Source organism: Pygoscelis adeliae, unplaced genomic scaffold (genome assembly GCF_000699105.1).
Source record: "Pygoscelis adeliae isolate BGI_AS28 unplaced genomic scaffold, ASM69910v1 Scaffold57, whole genome shotgun sequence".
Taxonomy (NCBI): Eukaryota; Metazoa; Chordata; class Aves; order Sphenisciformes; family Spheniscidae; genus Pygoscelis; species Pygoscelis adeliae.
This window is the reverse complement of record NW_008825615.1, coordinates 6,318,755-6,337,882: the sequence shown is the minus strand read 5'-3', so window position 1 is coordinate 6,337,882 and position 19,128 is coordinate 6,318,755. Positions and strand designations below refer to the sequence as shown.

Below are 19,128 nucleotides of genomic sequence, written 5' to 3'. Positions count from 1 at the left end.
GATAAAAACTTTACAAAAAGTGAAGCTTGAAGTAACAGGGTTCATGGTATTTTCTGGAATTGCCTTTCAAGAAGGTTCTCTCTTGGAGTTAACAAAAATGGTTGTTAAGTCCTATGCTCTCCTGTACAATTCTTTACAGCTATCTTCACTTTTGGGTCCAGATCCTGTTCTACTAGTAACCGTAGCAGAATCTGCAGTGATCTCTTTAATTACTATTTAGCAGCTCAGAGGCATTAAAATGTCACTTTCTAAATCAGAAAAATAAGTATTACATAACACTACAACATGCTAATGACAAGAAGTAATGAGCAGCTCATGTCAGAAAGTAAAACTCCACAGCATTTAAGAATATTTATCATCAGTAGATCTCTAGATGCTATTGAAACAGTGGAAATTCATGTACTCCTCATTTCACAGGCACATCAAATTGCACGAATGTGGAAAAAGAAACACAAGTGGGAAAGAATAATATTTTCCCAGTAAGCAACAAGGGTTCCCATTTTCAAGATTGTTTTAGCTCTTTAGCAATTAAGTAATTTTAGGAGATTAGAATAAGACACCTATGTGGATTTTTCTGCTTTCACAAATATCATCCTGGCTGACTGCCTACAGTCACATGACTTCTTAGCAGTAAAAATGGGTAGAAATGTGGTCTGCTGACTTTATAGCATTTTGTATACCCTGAAGTCAGCTTTACATTCACACAACACTGCCCTAAGAATAAACAAACAAAAAATTTTGTGTGGTATTAAATCCCTGTGCTAAGAACTAATCATTGAAGGTCTACTATATAAAATCAAACATCTGTAATACACACAGGAGTAACTGTCTTTCATGGAGGTGCTCTGCATTTTCTCCAGGGTAGCTATGAATGGAAAAAAAGCCAGTGCATAGGCAAACAAGACCCACTTCACTCAACAGTATTTCTCTCAATAGCACCATGAGCTGCAATTTATCTGAGACAGTTAGTGAGATCCACATAAAGTATTTACCATTTCTTCTGCACCTCCAGCTGTAGGTCCATAAAACACTTTATACTGGCGAGGACTTCCTTCTGCATGATCCCATCGAATGTTCAGAGTACTGGTGGTTGGGTCATAAACTAGCAAGTTCTTCACAGTAGTGAGAGGTTCTGAAACAGATCAATGAGCTGTCAGAAATGTGGAGCCAGATGTGTCTCACCTGTGCTGTCAGATCATGCCTATGTAATCAGGAAATTTAAAAAACAATAGGTTTAATAGTTCATGTTAAATGTTATTTGTCTTCATTAATCAGAACACATCAGCCCCATCCAACAGCATAAGGAATGCTAAACATAGTAAGAAAAATTTTTTTCTGGACACTATTTTACAATTATACGATGAGTACATTAGGATTGTTTTCCTCAATCCTCACCAAACACTTTGCTATGTCTGACTTTCCATTGCAGGCTCAAAAGTAAACCAAGTACAATTGTATTAATAAATTTATTAATAAATTTATAGTTAAATAAGTAATTAATTAAAAATAGTGAATTGGTTTTTATGCCTGAAGTGTCTCTGGTAGCAAATCACTCAGTGCTTTCTATAGCAGGATCAAAACAATGTTATCAACATAAAATGGTAGAGTCTGAAAGTGCACACTGTAAAGGTCAGCCTCTGAATTGAAAGTCCTGACAGGAAAATAGTAAACTTATACTTAACAGCACACTTATGAGAGTGACATGCCTTCAGATGCTTTAAGGTGTTTACTAGATTGTGGTATAAGACAATTAAACAGATTAAAATGAGGAAGAAGTTCCATAGTAGCATTAGGGTTTCTCTCATCCTTAAAAACTGGGCATCCAGTCTAAGGTAGTGGTCCAGGGTTTCTCTACAGCCAGTAGACTGACAGGCCTTCTTTAGATACTTGAAATCCATCAAAGAACAAATTACAAATACAGATGGGATGAATCTCACCACAAGAAATTTTTCTCAGATCATTTGAAAAGCAATACATCAATATAGTTTCTCACCTAGTAAGAAGATGTCAAGAAGTTACTTACTGGTTCTGCCTCGTCCTGTCATTCTTCCGCCTTCACCATCTGCATACATTGATGACACAGTAATAGCATATGGTGTGTCAGGCTGCAGCTTCTGTATCACCACACTGTTCTGCCGTCCTCCAACCATAGTCTACAGTAAAACAGAAGAAAAAGATTAAAATCCCTTTTATGCTGCCCCTTTTATGCTTACTGTTACAGTGAAGAATGTAAGCATTTGATGCAGAGTGGAAAACGCTATGATGTATCATATGCTGCAATGCTCTTGTGACTGGCACTGACAGTAGGCATTGAACAATAATAATATTTAGTACATATTCATCTTAGCAAGTTTAGACAGACTCCAGTGACACAAAACCATTATTCTTTCACACCTCTGAACTTGCATATAACCACAATTACGTATCAACTGCCCGTTCTGTGCCAGCACAGAGCTGTTTTTCCACATTGCCTCTGACTATATCATATTGAAATCAATGAGAGTCTTTTATTCATTTTGACAGACTTTGAATTGGGCTCTTTATGCTCCACTCTCAGGTAGAATGCAAGCATGGAATAAATTACAACACTCTCTAGATCTCTAACGTAGATTTGATACAATATCAACATTGTCTCCTTGATTTCAAAAATTTTACAGCATGATACTTCAGCTTCTAAAACAGCTTTATTAAAGAGTCTAAAATCATTATGTATCTTTCATTTCAATTTTTCTTTTGCATATAATCCTGTGATAATAATCTCCACCAAGGAAAAGATTTACAGTGCACTGAGAATAATACTTAGATCTTCAGCATTTGTGAGTCATGAGCTTTTTGGTTTTTAATTGTGTGAAATTAGACTTGCTCAAGGGCATCCTTTGTACTTTTGTGCTGGTTTTGGCTGGGGAGAGTTAATTTTCTTCACAGTAGCTAGCATGGGGTTGTGTTTTGGATTTGTGCTGAAAACAGTGTTGATAACACAGGGATGTTTTCGTTACCACTGAGCAGTGCTTACACAGAGTCAAGGCCTTTTCTGCTTCTCACACCACCCCACCAGCGAGTAGGCTGGGGGTGCACAAGAAGTTGGGAGGGGACACGGCTGGGACAGCTGACCCCAACTGACCAAAGGGACATTCCCCACCATGGGACGTCATGCTCAGCATATAAAGCTGGGGGAAGAAGAAGGAAGGGGAGGACGTTCAGAGTGACGTTTGTCTTCCCAAGTAACCATTACGCCTGATGGAGCCCTGCTTTCCTGGAGATGGCTGAACACCTGCCTGCTGATGGGCAGTAGTGAATTAATTCCTTGTTTTGCTTCGCTTACTTGCGTGGCTTTTGCTTTACTTATTAAACTGTCTTTATCTCAACCTACGAGTTTTCTCACTTTTATCCTTTCAATTCTCTCCCCAGTCCCACCAGGGGGGAGTGAGCGAGCGGCTGTGTGCTGCTTAGTTGCCAGCTGGGGTTAAACCACGAGAACTTTTAAGACTCTCTGTACATTTTCAAAGCCTATTCAGCTAATATGTTTGTCATAACACTTAAAAGCTTCTGATGATGAAGAACTGATAATAAGCAAGCATTTATACATCTTCACATTTCATAGAAGTAGATTATTTTAATTTACAAGGACATTTTTTATTTGTACTCACGTGTACAAAGCTCAGTTCAAAGCATAAATGCTTTTAGCATCCCATCATGGCTGCCTCCATATTTTAGTATCTATTTGCCTTTCAAAACCTGACCCTAAATGATCGTGATGGTCTCTGGAGTTTAGTGTGCCGTTTTTGCAGCATTGCCTTCAAATAACCTGTGCTCGTTCTTGGTGCTGAGGCCGTTAAATGTCAGACAGAGCAATAAAAAACTTCTATAAATTCTATTTTAAATATTTCAGTGGGGACACTGCTATTGTCTACCCAGCATCTGCAGTTTAATCAAATATCACAGTAACAAAAAAAGCAGACAAGGAATTACTATCATATGACTGAGAATTATTTGCAGACAGACATTAAAATGCCATTAACAGAGCATGAGTGTTCTGTGTGCTCTCCTCAAAAAGAGGTGTCTTCTCTGACTGCCACTGCTGGACTCTATCCAGTTGTGAATAATTAAGTCTATTAACTCTATTCTTTGCACAAATTTCAACAGAATGCCCATAATTCTTTTTTTATTTCAGTACCAGCAATTAATTACAGATATTAATTAACCTTACTGCTGTTCCTTGCTCTTTTAGTGATTTCTCACTAAACTTGCATTCAACTACTCGATTCATACAACAGTTCAATTACCTCAACTCAAATGCATGTTGTTTAGAAGAGAGTAAAAACGGGTGCGTAAAAATCCAACTGATTCTAAAGTAAACATTCCTAGATACTCTTCTGAACATGTGTGATCTCCAATTACAGGAACAAGCTAAATGAGTGTGGTTTTCATCTGAGACTGTTCCTCTGAGTCATTTGGCATTAACCACAACAGCCTCCCACTGCAGAATAGGGCATTTTTAAGTAGCACACATTTCTGATAAACAGGCTAACTGAATTACCATTCCCAGGCTGTGTTGCGTAGGCCACCAATAGTCAACACAGCTCTTGCTGACAACGCAGGGAAAGCTGGCTGACCATATGGTACTGGCTCTCCCTATCATTACAGCTACTCAATCATATTAAAAGACACTAAAATACCTTAAACACTTCCCTAGCATATGTTTTGCATGGATTCATTTTTGCAACTGCCACTTCTGGGTGGTTATTCTGTCCCTAGCGTGGTAAGTGACAGTGTCAACTGTTCACAGCATGTTCCACGGCAAAGTCCCTTTGATAGCACATGAACCACACTATGAAAACAATGGAAAACTCTGGACTATGGAAGTAGTCATGGTAGTTCACATTCTTGATTGTTGTGATAACTATATATCTGTGACTTGTAGTCTCATGTGTTGATTGACTTGTTCCTCAACACATTTTAACTTTATTCTAGTTTATCTATAGATTATGTGATTTTCAAGAAAACAGGCTATCCAAAGTTATTTTTGCTCCATAAAAAGCATTCTATCTTGGATTTGAAAGGGGAGAAAGAAAAAGGTGGGAATATATACTTATTCACTATAAATAGAAATCTTCACCTAAAATGTGATTAATATATACACTGTTGTGCTTTGAAAATAAATTATTCTAATGGATTACTTTGCAGAACTATCATTTAAGGTTGAATAACTATAGCACTTCAAAATTAATTACCAACTGTTCAGGGCCATCCCCACTGATAGGCTGGTAAATGATCCTGTATCTCTGCACTCGACCACTGGCAGGATCCCACTTCACAGTCAAACTGTGTGAAGTCGCATTGTACACCTGAAGGTTTCGTGGGCCACTCTTTGGGGCTGAGAAACGTAATAAAGTAAAGAATAAATATGTAAGTCAAGCAAAAAGCAGGAACAAACACTTCATTCATACTTTTAGGCTTCATGAATGCCTGACCAAGAGCAGAATGTATTAAGTACAAGACAACATAAACTGTAATGTTTGTAAAATAATAAACATGTGGTAATCTAGTGTTTAGTATTCTTCCAAATACACAATAATATTTATTAAATGATCTCAGCTTTTTAATGTCAACATTCCTCACAGTTTAGAAAAAGATAGCTATGAGTGGTCTTTAATAATACCATACCTGGAAATTCAGATTCTTACCTTGTGTGGTGATAGGTACCAAGGGTACTAGAAAAAAGTAGAAAGAGTTTTCAGAATTCTTGTATGTGTATGCCTTCTGATTTAATAACTATGAATAACAACACGCAGAAACCTTTTATTTACTTACGTGTTCGTTCACTGCCAATGAGGTCATCACTTTCTGATTCATCAGGATAGATGGCAGTAACTGAGACATCATATAATGTATCTGGATTCAAATTTTCAAAGACCAAACTATTCTCATCCCCATTTAAGATAGTCTTGTGGAGAAATTAAAAAAAAAGATAAATAAATAAAAACAAAACAACCAACCCAAACCAAACAAACAAGCAGAGTGGGATATAACTGAGTAACTTTTTACACAGTACAACATCAGTACAAATGGCTGTGACTATGTGTTCTACACCTTCTCACTTAATTACCACTGAGCACAACAGGAGGGCTTGCAAGTTATAGGCCATTCATTAATTACATTTCTGATTTTAAAAACATACCCTCTGAGAGACTGCCCACAAAATCTTATGGTGACTATCTATTCTTACCTCCTGTTTTTCTGATCTTCCATAGGGTCCCCAGGTTATTCTATATAGAGAGACATCTGGAGCTCCATGATCCCAAGTTCCTCTGAAACTATTTGTGGTTACATCTGTGATTCTGAGATTGACTGGTGCTGGCACAGGCTCTATTATGAGAAAAGGAAAAGTATTCCTCAAAATGTAACTACAAAATAAATACAGTTAAACTAAGGAGTTACTCAGACAAAGAATTTAGAAGATTATATATAAGATTCATCTTTCAGTTACCATGCTTCTAATGACTACAATAAAATGCTGTAGCATAACCCAGCCCTCCTACACTGAGGAAATCAGCCTTCATAAGGTCACATCACCAGGTCATCACCAGATAAAACAGACATAGCTCTACTGACCTCAGCAGAGGTCACAACTCATATGTCTACTCACAGCAACTGAAGTCCTAGCTCTTACATTTTGGAGTTAGAAGGAGTGATTATGAACTCCCACACACAGAGGTCAAGCTCCTGCATGAGTTTCTCCCAGATCTTAAAATTCTTTGTATAAGCCAAATAAGTCATGACTGAATTACACCACTTATTTAGAAAGAATTCACAGAGGTTAACTGTAGGTTAATGAGGCAAAATATTATAGCCACTGGGAAGAAATTAGTAAATAGGTAAACCCAGAGAATTAAACTAAAAATAATTTCTTTGGCAGAGCTTTCCTCTTTTTCCTTACACACACATTCACATAAAACCACAGCTATAGAAGAAAGGCTAGCACAAAAGCAAGCAAAAAAATCTCACAAACATTTTTAAATACACCAGGCTACAAAATGAAAAATTCAGAAGAAAAAAAAGAGAGCGAGCACGTGTGTGTTTTTTCTCTTTTTTTCATGTCAGAGTGAGGGGCAGTGATAAGGTAACATTGTTCCTTCCTATTCTAGCTCTTCTGGTTAGCTGTCTTCTTAAATCATAAGCCTAGATCAGGATGAGGGCTTCCTTGATACCAGCTTTCTCCCTTCAATCTGTCACTTCTCTCGTATGGAGATCGGCTCTTACCGTTTGTGCAACACTGTTTCCTTGCCTCTATGTGTTGAGATTACTCAAATGCTGCCTTTATGATTCTTTAAAAGTACGGGCTGGTTTAGCATTCCATGGTACAAAAACTCTCTTGGATCAGAAGTAACATCATGTCTCTCTCATCCTCTAGCATACGTCCCAGTTTCATACTCACTTTCCCAGATTCCTGCATAGACTTGCTAAACCTTTCCTCTGCCCTCATATTTTCTCACTAATTCTACCCCTACACTCCTCCTTCAGCCTGTAAACACAAATAATTTTGCTTCAGTTGCTGGTCTGTCGCCTCTCTGCAAACTTGCAGTAAGACACTGAACTCACCTAAGATTCCCAGGGATTATTATATTGCAAATAATGTTACAAATGCAAGCAAAATATTTCTCAGATAGATTAAATTACAGTTCCAGCTAAACTCAGTAATACATTGCAACACATGCAACTTAAACGGAACATAAGGCAAAAATAACCACAGGAAGGCTTATTAGGAAAACTTACGAGTGACAGCTTCTGCATTTATCGGTAGGGATTCCCCTTCATCGTATACAGCCACAACTTTTACGTTATACAGTGTTTGGGAGGAAAGGTCAGAGAGAGTAGTGCTGGTTTTGAGTCTGTCGATTTCCACCTAAGAATAAAAATAGTGACTTAAGAATTGTAAATTGCTCTATTTCTGACTCTGCATTTGATTAAATGGCAGAAATCCTTGTACTGAAAAACAGAAAAGTATTCCACATTAAATTTTGCCATTTACCCCTAAATTTACACCTGAATCTTGAGTGCTATCTACTAACTCCCTTGCAAAGCATATTGTCTCAGATACTAGTACTACTTGTGGATCTTTCACTGCTTCATTCTTTTGGAAACAAGGATGCAGACTGCATCTCCAGAAAATTCTTATTCCCTTACAAAAACACATTTAATCCTCCAAGAGCTGATTCATGTGTAGCGGTGCAATTATGGAAAGCTTGCACATAACTCAAAGACATCTCTAACAATGCTCACACGTGTTCTGACAGTGGGCAAAGGGGCTACCATACCTTTATTCCAAAATCCTGCCCTCCTAATTGCAAACTGTTCTTAGAGCTTAGCTGGATAACACTTAGGCAGAGAGTAGAAATGAGTATTTATCAAAGCACAGGAAAGTTCTCCGGTCAGTTTGAGGATTTTCCCTCTCTGGAGGAGTAAGAAGAGGCGAGTACACAAAGAAATCTATCTCGTGCTTATTCAGTTTCCAAGAAATCAGTACCCTTTCCTGACTGCAATCACCATAAACTGATGTTCTTTATTCTCAATGGTGGCTTATAAATACTACTTTTACTATTATTTTAGTAACCTAGCTCCTCAAAATAAAACTGTCTTCTAGTACTTTCAAAAACATTCTTGTCACTTACCTCCTTTACATCAGCTTCGTCAGCTATTTTGTATCTTAGGATGTATTTTCGAACTTTCCCTGGGGCAGGATCCCAAAGGACATTCATGCTGCTGTGAGTAACATCTTGAATTGTTAAGCCTCTGGGTCCAGGCAAAGGTACTGTAAAAATAATGACAGTAGTAACTGAAAATGCTATTCATGGCAGAGCTTTACGTCTCTCACAGAAGGAATTAAATTCTTTCTATGCATTTCATGGAGGCATAACTTTCTGGGAAGTTCATTGCTCTGGCTGTTAGATGAGACAGCTTAGGAGCTTATTGTCCCAGCAATGAGCAAAATAGCTATAAACTCCGGTAGCTTCACCTTTGTAAATTATAAGCACAATACTTTTAGAAGTGTCAGTGCTTAAGAGCATAATACTTGGTGACAACAGCCACTTTTCATGTACAGTTAAGGGTTTAACATTTTTTAAGAACATACGAATAACCATACTGCGTGCATCTAGCCCAGAAACATGCCTGTGCCAGCAGGAAATGTTTAAGGAAAGATGTTTAAGGAAAGATATAAAAAAGGAAGCCATGTTTAGATCAATTTTTTTCTTGATATGGCATGTTCCCTTAGCATTTTCTATACTTAAGGGAATGTCTGAATTCAGGAACAAGGTTTCTAAGTTAATGCAAGCAAAATTGAGACTTTTTAAAAACACTATAACCTCAAGATTGTCAAGCCAACTTCCTTTATTATTCAAGGAAAAAACTCTTTTGTTCCTCTTTTAATCATTGGTCCCTTCTCATTGAAATTGCCTTTAACATCTTTTGGAAATGTATGAGTGTTAGAAAATGCATAAACCATGGAAATGATGGTCTTCTAAACAAAACAATATATAAAAACTGTTGCATGAAATAAGATTAAAATTAAATCTTGCTGAAGCAATAACAAAGCAAAAATCAAGATGTCCATACATGTCACTTCCTGGGTGGTGAGTGGGTCACTGGTGATATCACCAAACAACACGTAAGCGGTTAAAGTGTACTCAGTATTGGGAATGAGATCTACCAGCTGCACCTCATTCACTGATGGTCCAACACGCATCTGCATATGAAAAATAACACACCATGTTTAAAAACTGAAGAAAGCAATGGCAGAAAAGCAAGCAATGATTTAACTTCAAAGGAATTTTGTTTGTGAGATTCACAGTACATTTACAGCTTCCTGACTGATGTCATTGTATGCAATATCCCAGTAAGTTCACTGCACTTCAAGAAGGACATGCCAGTCTCTTTTGACTATTACGATAGATCAACAAAATCTATCAGTTTTTCTTAATTTATTTTTGGTAGAGTACAGGACGTGAGGACAAATTCTCTTACCTCTTTCTCTGTGGTTGGGACTGTGGCATTCACAGGATCATATGTTAACAAATAACCAGTAGCTCCATTGAGAGGTTCCCATCTCACTCGCATGGAAGTTGATCCAATGTCATAAACATTCAAGTTTCTAACTGAAGAGATTGGCACTGTCAAATAAAAAATATATATTAATTTATTTCCTTCACCTTCTTCACCTTTCAGTTAGTACCACTGAGAATATTGCACATGGGTATTAGGGTACATTATGGGTAGTAGAAGGGTGATCTGCAAGTAGTGGTATTTTAAGTGGTGCTTAGTTTAAGAATGAGGTAATGGTCATCACATTTTGAATGTGCTACAGATTTGCTATACACACAGCTAAAACTATCATACAGATCTGCACTGGAACACTTGAATATTCTAAAAAGCAACATTAACGCACATGAATGCTCTAATACGAAACACCATGACTGGTTTGGGATCTATACTTGCAAAAGGATTTTTTTTACTTTCTTCTTGTTTTCTATATTTCTCAAATTATTAAATAAACATCAAAAATTACCACTGACTTCATAAAAATCATGTACAAACTTTAAGGGTTTATGACAAGCCTAACACAAAACAATCAAAGAAGTGAAATGAACACCTAATATTCAATATTCTTAAAGAGGCAGAAAAGTTACCCTATGTCGCATTCAACATAAATATATCTAAAATCAATCATGTAGGCACCTAATAGTAGAAACATGGCTAAACTATGTCTCATAGAAGTGACCTAATTGTGTTGAACTGGCTTTTTGTTAATCTTATAAAATTAGAATGAATTTCTGTAGTATTCTGGCTGCTAGTAGCAGGAATTAATTATCTAGTGTAAAAATGAAGGAGTACACATTTGTCTATGATCAGATTTCAGGAATTTATAAACTCTGTCTTGTAATTCATGTCTGTTGCTCTAGTCTTGTACAGCCATGCTTTATGAGCCTGGAAAGGAGCTGGGACAAACATTTTTTACCACACTGCAGTTTCACTTTGCTAAAGTTTTCCAGCCAAGATCTGAACAACCCGTGTAACACAAGACAATTTGGTCATTCAAATTAAAAATTTTGTTTCCTCTAAGAAAAAAGCCCATAGTGCTAAACGTTCTACTGGACAGTTCCCCAGATGCCAAACTGACTGTTAACATGTTATTCAAGTTCCATTTCTAACTTACAAGTTGTTTCCCTGCCAATTAGAGGTTCACTGCTTTCATCTTCTACCACAGAAAACACGTTAACAACATATTCTGTTTCAGGTTTCAGATCTTTCAGAACTGTCGTTGTTTCCATCCTGCTTACATAAAACTACATAAAAGAGAAGCAATGTTAACCACTGTACAACAAATGTATTTGTAATCTTATCTCTAAGAAAAAAAAATCATTCCTTGTGAAACTCTTCAGAAATCAATGGTATGGAATTAGAAATAAGTATGGTCTTAATCGTCTATGTATTTTGTCTGACAGTATACCATTATTTTTGCAATTTTTTTTTAAACCTCAGACAGACACTTGTTTTCAGTAGAGCTAGATGTATCAAGCAGCCTTCACTGTGCATCCTGCTTTCTCACATAGTTTACACTTTTGTATTACTCAGCAACATAAAGAAAGTGCCAGGGATATGTTACCACTTTGGAAAAAAGTTTTAAACACCCAGGATAATGTAGATGGTGACAGCACATGGCATTAGCAATGCCTTGCAGAACAGAAAAGCCAGCAAGCAGTCAAGCTGTAAAGTCAGTGTGCACTGGAATGACTGCTCCAACCTTAATCAAAGGCCAAATCCCGTGGTCATGATTTACTAAGACTAAATTCTCCATGAGTCAGATCTGAGTTAAGATGTAAAAGCCACATTCAGAGATGGGAAGTTCAGACTTAGGTACACAGAGGTGCCTAACTTCATTCTCCTAAATGCTATTCTGTCTGGTAGAAGAGAGTAATGAGCAACTCCGATTGCCTAGAATCAAGGGTTGCCAGTTACTGGCTCTGAGCATAGAGAAGTAATAACCACAAGATGAGCTTGACCCTGTGCATTAAACAGTTTGGAGGATATGCTTAGGCACAGGTTCAAAGTACCATCATACAATGTTCATCTAAGCACTACCTCACAGCCTGTATCACCCACTGTTTTCTATTAACAAGAAAACATAACAAAAGGACAGTAAGTGTACCCATGAGTATGCTCAGAAAATTTCCACTCCAGACTTATTTAAACCAATCTATGACAGTGGAATATGAACAGAAAGGAATTACTTGAAATACCTGTCAACTGTTTTTAAGAAATACATTTTACTCCTGGATTCATGATTTTAAAACAACCAAAGTCATCTTTATGCTCCTACTTTTTGTAATTTTGTGTATCATTTACCAAGGCGTGATATTCTTGACCTTGGGAGCCTTTTTTCATTTACCTTTATACAATACACAGCACAAACTTCAGAATGATATTACTGTGATGTGGAAGTCCAAGGTTATTATGGACAATATCAGAGATGAACATACAGTACTAACCTGCTGAGGGCTACCTCCAGAGGTAGGGTAATATTCAACTCTGTATCTATCAACACTCTCAGGAGGTGGACTCCACCTCAGTCTGAAAGAACGAGGTGTCACTTCCGAAATAACTAGGTTAGAGGGAGGTGGCAAATCGCCTACAAGTGGAAGCAAATTTAAAAATTATTAATTTATCTGATATCATCAGGAATAAAAACAAGACAAAAAAAATTGCTTAGAAAAAAAAATACTTTAGGTACTTGCTTATGTTTCTGTTTCCTCAGGAATTCTTAAAACAACTGCGTGAAGGGATAGCTCACCATCACACCCTCAAGACCAAACAAGCTCCCTATCATTTGTACTCCACCTTCAACACCAGTGCAGTGTTTCATTGGAGAACCATCAGTTAACATTACTGTTTTTCCATGCCAGGCTTTGCTTTTGGGCTGTCAGACATTAATACTTGAGCAGAGCTGCTGAAATTTTCCTTATTCAGTGAGTATCATCAGAGAACCTACCGCAATGAGCAAAAAGGTGACACACTGAGCAACATAATTCCTGTTTCTGGGAGAAAAGAAGGCACGTCTGGCCATGTCATGCTGTGTTAGGTATAACACAGTCATTGTTGAAAGGAAAGGAAGAACCCCTGCAGGGTAGTCCAGGTGGTCTGCACAACTTCCTCACACCAGCAGCTGAAAAAACAGCCCAGGGCTACACAGTGTTCCCAGTAAGTAATAAAAAGGAATTAGCAGTGCAAGCACGTAAATGGAAAAAGGATGAATTAGATTGAAAATCTGATGTACCTGGACCTTTCACACTGTTACATAGATTCGTGGTTACATCATCAACAATACTAGCCAGGAAGGAGAAATCTGCAACGTTGTAAGCATGGATGTCATCTGGATCCGTTGCAATCTGCTTCAATTCATTTTCATCTGCATTTTTAATACCTTGCAGAGAAGACATGAAAACAAAACTTGTTAGAAATGAAAGCCATGAAACACAATGCCATGAACTTAAGTCCCTAAACACATCCTTTGAATACCCTTTTAGGTACTTATGTACGCTGCCACTTCCCTGTGCATTTAGCAGACAGGCAGGAGGGGGTTGGTGCCGGCCACCTCTTCATATAATACTTACCAATTGCATAAAGTTCCACTCCCTCATCTCTGAGTCTTCTTGAAGGGGTGACTACATCATCTTGTGATTTGCCATCAGTGATGAGAACACCAATTTTGCGAGCTCTGGGCCTTAAGCCTGCATCTTGTTTGAAGTTATTTTTTAAGATGAAATCCAAGGCCATTCCTAGCATGATACAAAGAAGGTAACCACCACTATAAACTATTTACACATAGTAGTCATGGCAAAGGAGAGTATTTCATCCTAGTGATTTCACTCTGACAACATCATTCCACAATTTACTTCCTACTAGAAGCACTTGGAATGTAGTTGCAGCCCATCACCTAGACTTACCAGCAACTGATATTATTTCAGCCTTTTCAAAGTCTCTAATCTCTTATCTTTTATGCATCACCCTCCTACCTGATATCCTCTAGCCTCTCTTTTGGGTCCACACCTTGTCTTCATCCCAAACCTGACAAGGAACTGCCTTTTCTTCTTCTCACATGCTCAATAGCAACCCAAGCTCTTCATCACCCAAGCTCTCCTCATTAACTTTTCACCAGATTTCCACTGAGTTTATATGTCTACATGCTATGCCTGTTCTCTTCCAAACAAACTGAATTGAACTGTAAGGCCCTTTCATCATGGACAAATTTAAGCTCACTGAACAATATTGAGGTCAGCTACTAGAATTATTTTTATTGGAGCTTAAGGAAAATCCTGGCAGTATGACATACCTGTTAGAGTATTGCCTCCTTTGTATGGTAAATTGGCTACAGCCTCTAATAAAGCCTGTTTGGTTCGGTAAGAGTTGAGATTCCATTCTGTCCTGGGATCTCCACTATACTGTGCAAGACCTGGAAAAAAAGCCATCATTACTCGGTTATTATGTGGTTGTGTAGCAGTTGCACCTCATTTTCCCTCCAACGTATGAGGACTTACCAATCTGTACTTTGTCAGGACCAATATCAAAAACTTCAACAATACGGGCAATGAAGTTCCTGATAGTTTTAAAATTTGGCCGCCCAATACTCCATGAGCCATCCACCAGCAGCACGATATCAGCTTCTGCTCTGGTTCTACATTCTAAACCTGCCGTGTCAACCAGAAAAATATAGCCTTAGCATGATAGCTTTCTTTCCCCATCCTTTTATATGACATATGTCATGAGTTAGCTTCCAAAATAGCTCTAGTTTTATTCACTGGCACTCTGTCAAGTATGACCTATTTGTGAACGTTATTCACACTAGTCATTGGTTCCATGGCAAAAGCTGTATAAATTTCTTCATGTATGTTTCCTTTTATAAATAAGCCTTCACAAATGTGAAGGCCAGTGCTCTTCTCTATTGTCATGTCATTATCTGGTTTGGTCTTTAAAGATGGTTGATAACTTGATTTCAGAGGTTTTGTAAAAGACTACTAAGCTAACCACTGACATGGCAGTGAGTATTATCAGATTATCCAAATTTACAGTATTATAGTCTGTCATGGTTGGCTAAACTACTGTTTAGTTTTCAACTATGTAATAGTGGAATTAATAGCAGATATTACAACCACTTTCAAATAAATAACATTTCTGCATTTTCAGGGGAAAAAGACATAGTAATACAGGTGGTATAGAAGTTTGCACATCCAGGAAAGAAAGAACTCAATTTAAAGAAGGTACACAAACATAAACAAAGGTCAAGAGATAGAAAGGGGACAAGAACAAACATTTATATAAAGCTGCAGTGTTCTGAAAAGGTAGGAAGTTATTTCAGATATCTTCATTTTACAAATTACAGAATAAAATATGCATTATATTGTTTTCATCACAAGTAAAATCACAAAATATTTATACAAAACAGACAGACATAATTGTTTTATCCACAGCCATTTGGAGAAAAAAAAAAAATCTTTGCTCTCTCTCTTTTCCTGTAGATTGTGTTACCAGCTGCAAATTTTCTGGCTTCCTGCCATCAGAGCTTCTGGTCTTTATATGGAAGAAATCCCATTGAGAAAAATCAGCCACACTCATCACAGTTGAAAGATATTGTGATTTCATATATGTTCCACATAATTGATCCAACACTGTAGACTCATGAATATAACTATTCCATGTACCTGGGGGTTAAAAGCATGATCCTCTTCTGCATAGAAAATATAGATCTAGTCTTTAGTCAGGACAATAAAATCAGTTGGGAGTAGGGTTTAAGTAAAACCATGTTAGTTCAAAAAACTGCATGCATAACTTTAATATGAAAGTTAAAGTTAGCTTCATGTACAATGTAAAAGTTAAACTATTTTGACTTTTATTTTTCTTCCAACTACCATAGTTCCCCACATGGAAAATTCTAGCAAAGGCACCAGACCTAGGGTGATTTTTTTTTCCCCTATTAGTAAATAATGTACTATTACATTTACAGTCCCAGATATAAAATTCGTTTTTCACATTAATCATGACTCAAATCCATGCATTAGTAAACTAATTAGCTTAAAGAATATAACACTGAAGATAGAAATCACAGCTGCCATAATAAAAAAATAATAAACCACTCTTGGTGCAATTATTTTTCTGCCAGACTTATTACAGCTTTACTCTAATGTCACTGATGGCCTGTTATGTCGTTTTTCTCAGTTTTAGCCTCTTGTATTAGACAGAGTGGGACAGCATTTAATTAAGACATTTCTAAAAATGTTGTCAATAAAGCTAGACGAGGTGGATATTTTTTACACAGCCCAATGTGGAAACAAGGCATCAAGGAGATTAAGCGACAAGAATACAGAGTCAACTGTCAGAAACTTTTTTTCTTCATTTAACCTTGAAAGGCCTTTGCAGTTAGGTTCTTTCTCCTCACCAAATCCTCTCTGATAGTTATGCAAGCCTTGAAATGGCAGAGGAGAAAAGTCTTTACTTCTACATGTACACTTGGCTATTAAGAAGCAAAGACCTGCTTCTTTATGCTTTCCATGAAGGAGGACTGAGCCCTGAAACTCTCTTCATCCAATATTAACGGAGAGTATGGTGGGCACAACTAATAGCATGCAGAGGCCCATTAACCACACCAAAGGAGCTGCTATCATAACATTCATAGAAACTTTGACTGGAAGGTTTAGCTACACAGGGAGAAACTCCCAAACAGATACAGGAGAGCACTCAGCAATTGCATTTCTGAACTAAGCCTCCTCCTTCCATAGTAAAAAAAAAAGACTAAATAATGGTTATGTTGCATATAAAATCAAATAATACACAATAACACTGGGACGTTCCCAACTATCAGATCTTTGTTCATTATACCATCTTAGTCTTAAAAGGAAAAGTCACCATATAAGGACAAGCAAAGGGCTAAAGTTCTGCTTAAAATTCTTTGTTCTACTCCTGTGAACAACCCTGTAGATGAGCCACGATCTCTGTTCAAGAATTTGACCTTATGTGATTTAACACAGATGTGGATGGTTTGAAAATGCAATGCAGATGGCTTTGAGTAATCTGCAAAACATGGGTTGCCTGAGTTATCATCTTTGTAAGATCATCTAAAGGGTGCAGAGGACTAGAATCGTGAACTAGTGGTCATTTCAGACCAGAGGTTATGTCATCAGGGTAGGGAGCATATTGAATCCTGTAAATAAATATTTATGTGCATTAGAAAAATGATAAGGAAATGCTGATAAACTTTTGGTCTTTTTTTATCCAAATGCCAAGGCTGCCTTTTCTTCAATTCAGTCATGTTTACCTCTAGATAAAAATGGCTCCGAAGTAGTATCTGAAAGGGTGGTCATCTCTTGTCCAACAAGGGGGCTGCTCTCTCCTCCTTCAAACATTCCAAAAACATTTACCTTATAGGTAGTTCCTGCCCTGCAATAGTTAAACAAATGTACTGTAACTAAAGTCACTTGGCTACTAAATGCTAACACTTCACTTATGAAATCCTCACAGAAAAAAATCCCACATGGAAAAGAAGGTGCTAAAACACAAAGCCCAAAGACTAGCTCTTCCAGGAGACAGTGAAGTTTTGACAATTTAAAAGCTGATTCTAGATTCTATACTTAAATTTATAGCCTTCTTCAGTCAAGTAATTTAAGACTAATAAAGACTAATATAATTAATTAATGATGCTATTTTTAATATATTTAGTGTATTCACATAACAGATTTTGTCTGAAGCCTACTTTATAAATCCAGGCCTCTGAGAAAATAAATCAAGAACTAAACCAGGCTTTTTTTAACATGAGGTAAGGAACTTTTGGGAGGAAACTTTAGAAATCCCATCTTTCTCCAGTGTCCCATTAGCTTTCTCATATGCGAAATGCAGAACAGTCTCTGCCCACATCTTTGCCTCCTTCAGTTCCTGTAGAAGACCACAAGTGATGTGAATAATCTCAGAAAGAGCCCTGCCAGGTGCCTTTCAGAGACCGCATAACAAGATCCTCACAGCTTATTGACAAAATTACTTTTTTACTTACAGTAGATTTTGCCAGGCATTTCAATCCCAGGTCATGATTAAACAAAACTTTAAGCTAAAGTTATTTAAAAAAAAAGAAGACATGAATTATTATCCATACCTAAGCTCTTCCAATACCACTGTGCTGTCATACGGCCCCACTACTAATTCTCCAAGACTCCCATCATCTTCGGTAGGGTGGAAAGTTACTTTGTACCCCTTCACTCGCCCAGGGGCTGGCTCCCATGTTACTCGGAAACTTGACATAGTTGAATCAGAAGTTCTCAGATTTCGAGGTGGCTTAAAGGGAGAGGCTGCAAGGATGGAAAAAAAGGTTTTAAATCAGGTCTGGTTATGGAAAAAAAATCAACAAGTATGTTTTTATGTAAAAATCTATATGCAAATGCAGTATTAGTGGTAGCCCTAAACTCTTTGTGCCTTTCCTTTGACATAAAGACAAGTATCAAGAGGTGAAAGGTGAGATTTACTTCACCTAATTTTAGCTATCCAACCAATAGGTATGTGAGCTAAGTTTATTATCAAGGCTCCCTCTACAGTCAACGGACTGAGTGATATATAGCAATTCATCTCACCTATCTTAAGCATCCATCTGATCTTACAATAAATGTTGACAATAGGTGGACTAACCACTGTCAATCTTTCTCTCTATTAATTATAGACTAGCCCTCTCTCTTTTAAATGGCAACAAGTAGGTGAGCCACACAGACCAAAAGAGAGAAATGGAAGCAGCTTCCTCTCAAACCAACACTGAAAAAATCAGAATTTACTGCAGGCAAAGTCACACCCAGCCAGTACTCAGTCATCCATATCACTTCTCAAGCTGCTTCCTCAGGGCTCTGGGTCCCACAGGTCAGAGCATGGAGAGGGTGGAAGCAAGGACCCTTTTGTAGAAAAGGTCCTGCCAACAGTCCTCTCCCTTTACATGCTCAGGGCCTGGCAGCTCAAGCAACTTCACCAAACACAGGTGTGACAGTATGTCAAAAAATAATTCTGCAGAGGAGTGCCAGCCAAACAGCTTGAGGTTTTCAGGTCAAGAGCAAC

At 37.5% G+C, this 19,128-nt stretch overlaps 1 protein-coding gene across 1 annotated transcript in view; it reads right to left on the bottom strand.

Annotated features, from left to right (window-relative positions):
• COL12A1 (collagen, type XII, alpha 1) overlaps positions 1-19,128 on the bottom strand; it is a 100,007-nt gene that overhangs the window by 46,236 nt on the left and 34,643 nt on the right. The window contains 18 exon segments of the mRNA XM_009333147.1: positions 993-1,132; positions 2,024-2,153; positions 5,232-5,374; positions 5,685-5,711; positions 5,812-5,944; positions 6,227-6,366; positions 7,774-7,903; positions 8,670-8,809; positions 9,613-9,742; positions 10,021-10,166; positions 11,210-11,339; positions 12,543-12,682; positions 13,328-13,474; positions 13,665-13,829; positions 14,384-14,503; positions 14,589-14,738; positions 17,360-17,481; positions 18,188-18,380. Coding sequence (XP_009331422.1) covers positions 993-1,132; positions 2,024-2,153; positions 5,232-5,374; positions 5,685-5,711; positions 5,812-5,944; positions 6,227-6,366; positions 7,774-7,903; positions 8,670-8,809; positions 9,613-9,742; positions 10,021-10,166; positions 11,210-11,339; positions 12,543-12,682; positions 13,328-13,474; positions 13,665-13,829; positions 14,384-14,503; positions 14,589-14,738; positions 17,360-17,481; positions 18,188-18,380 — 2,426 coding nt within the window.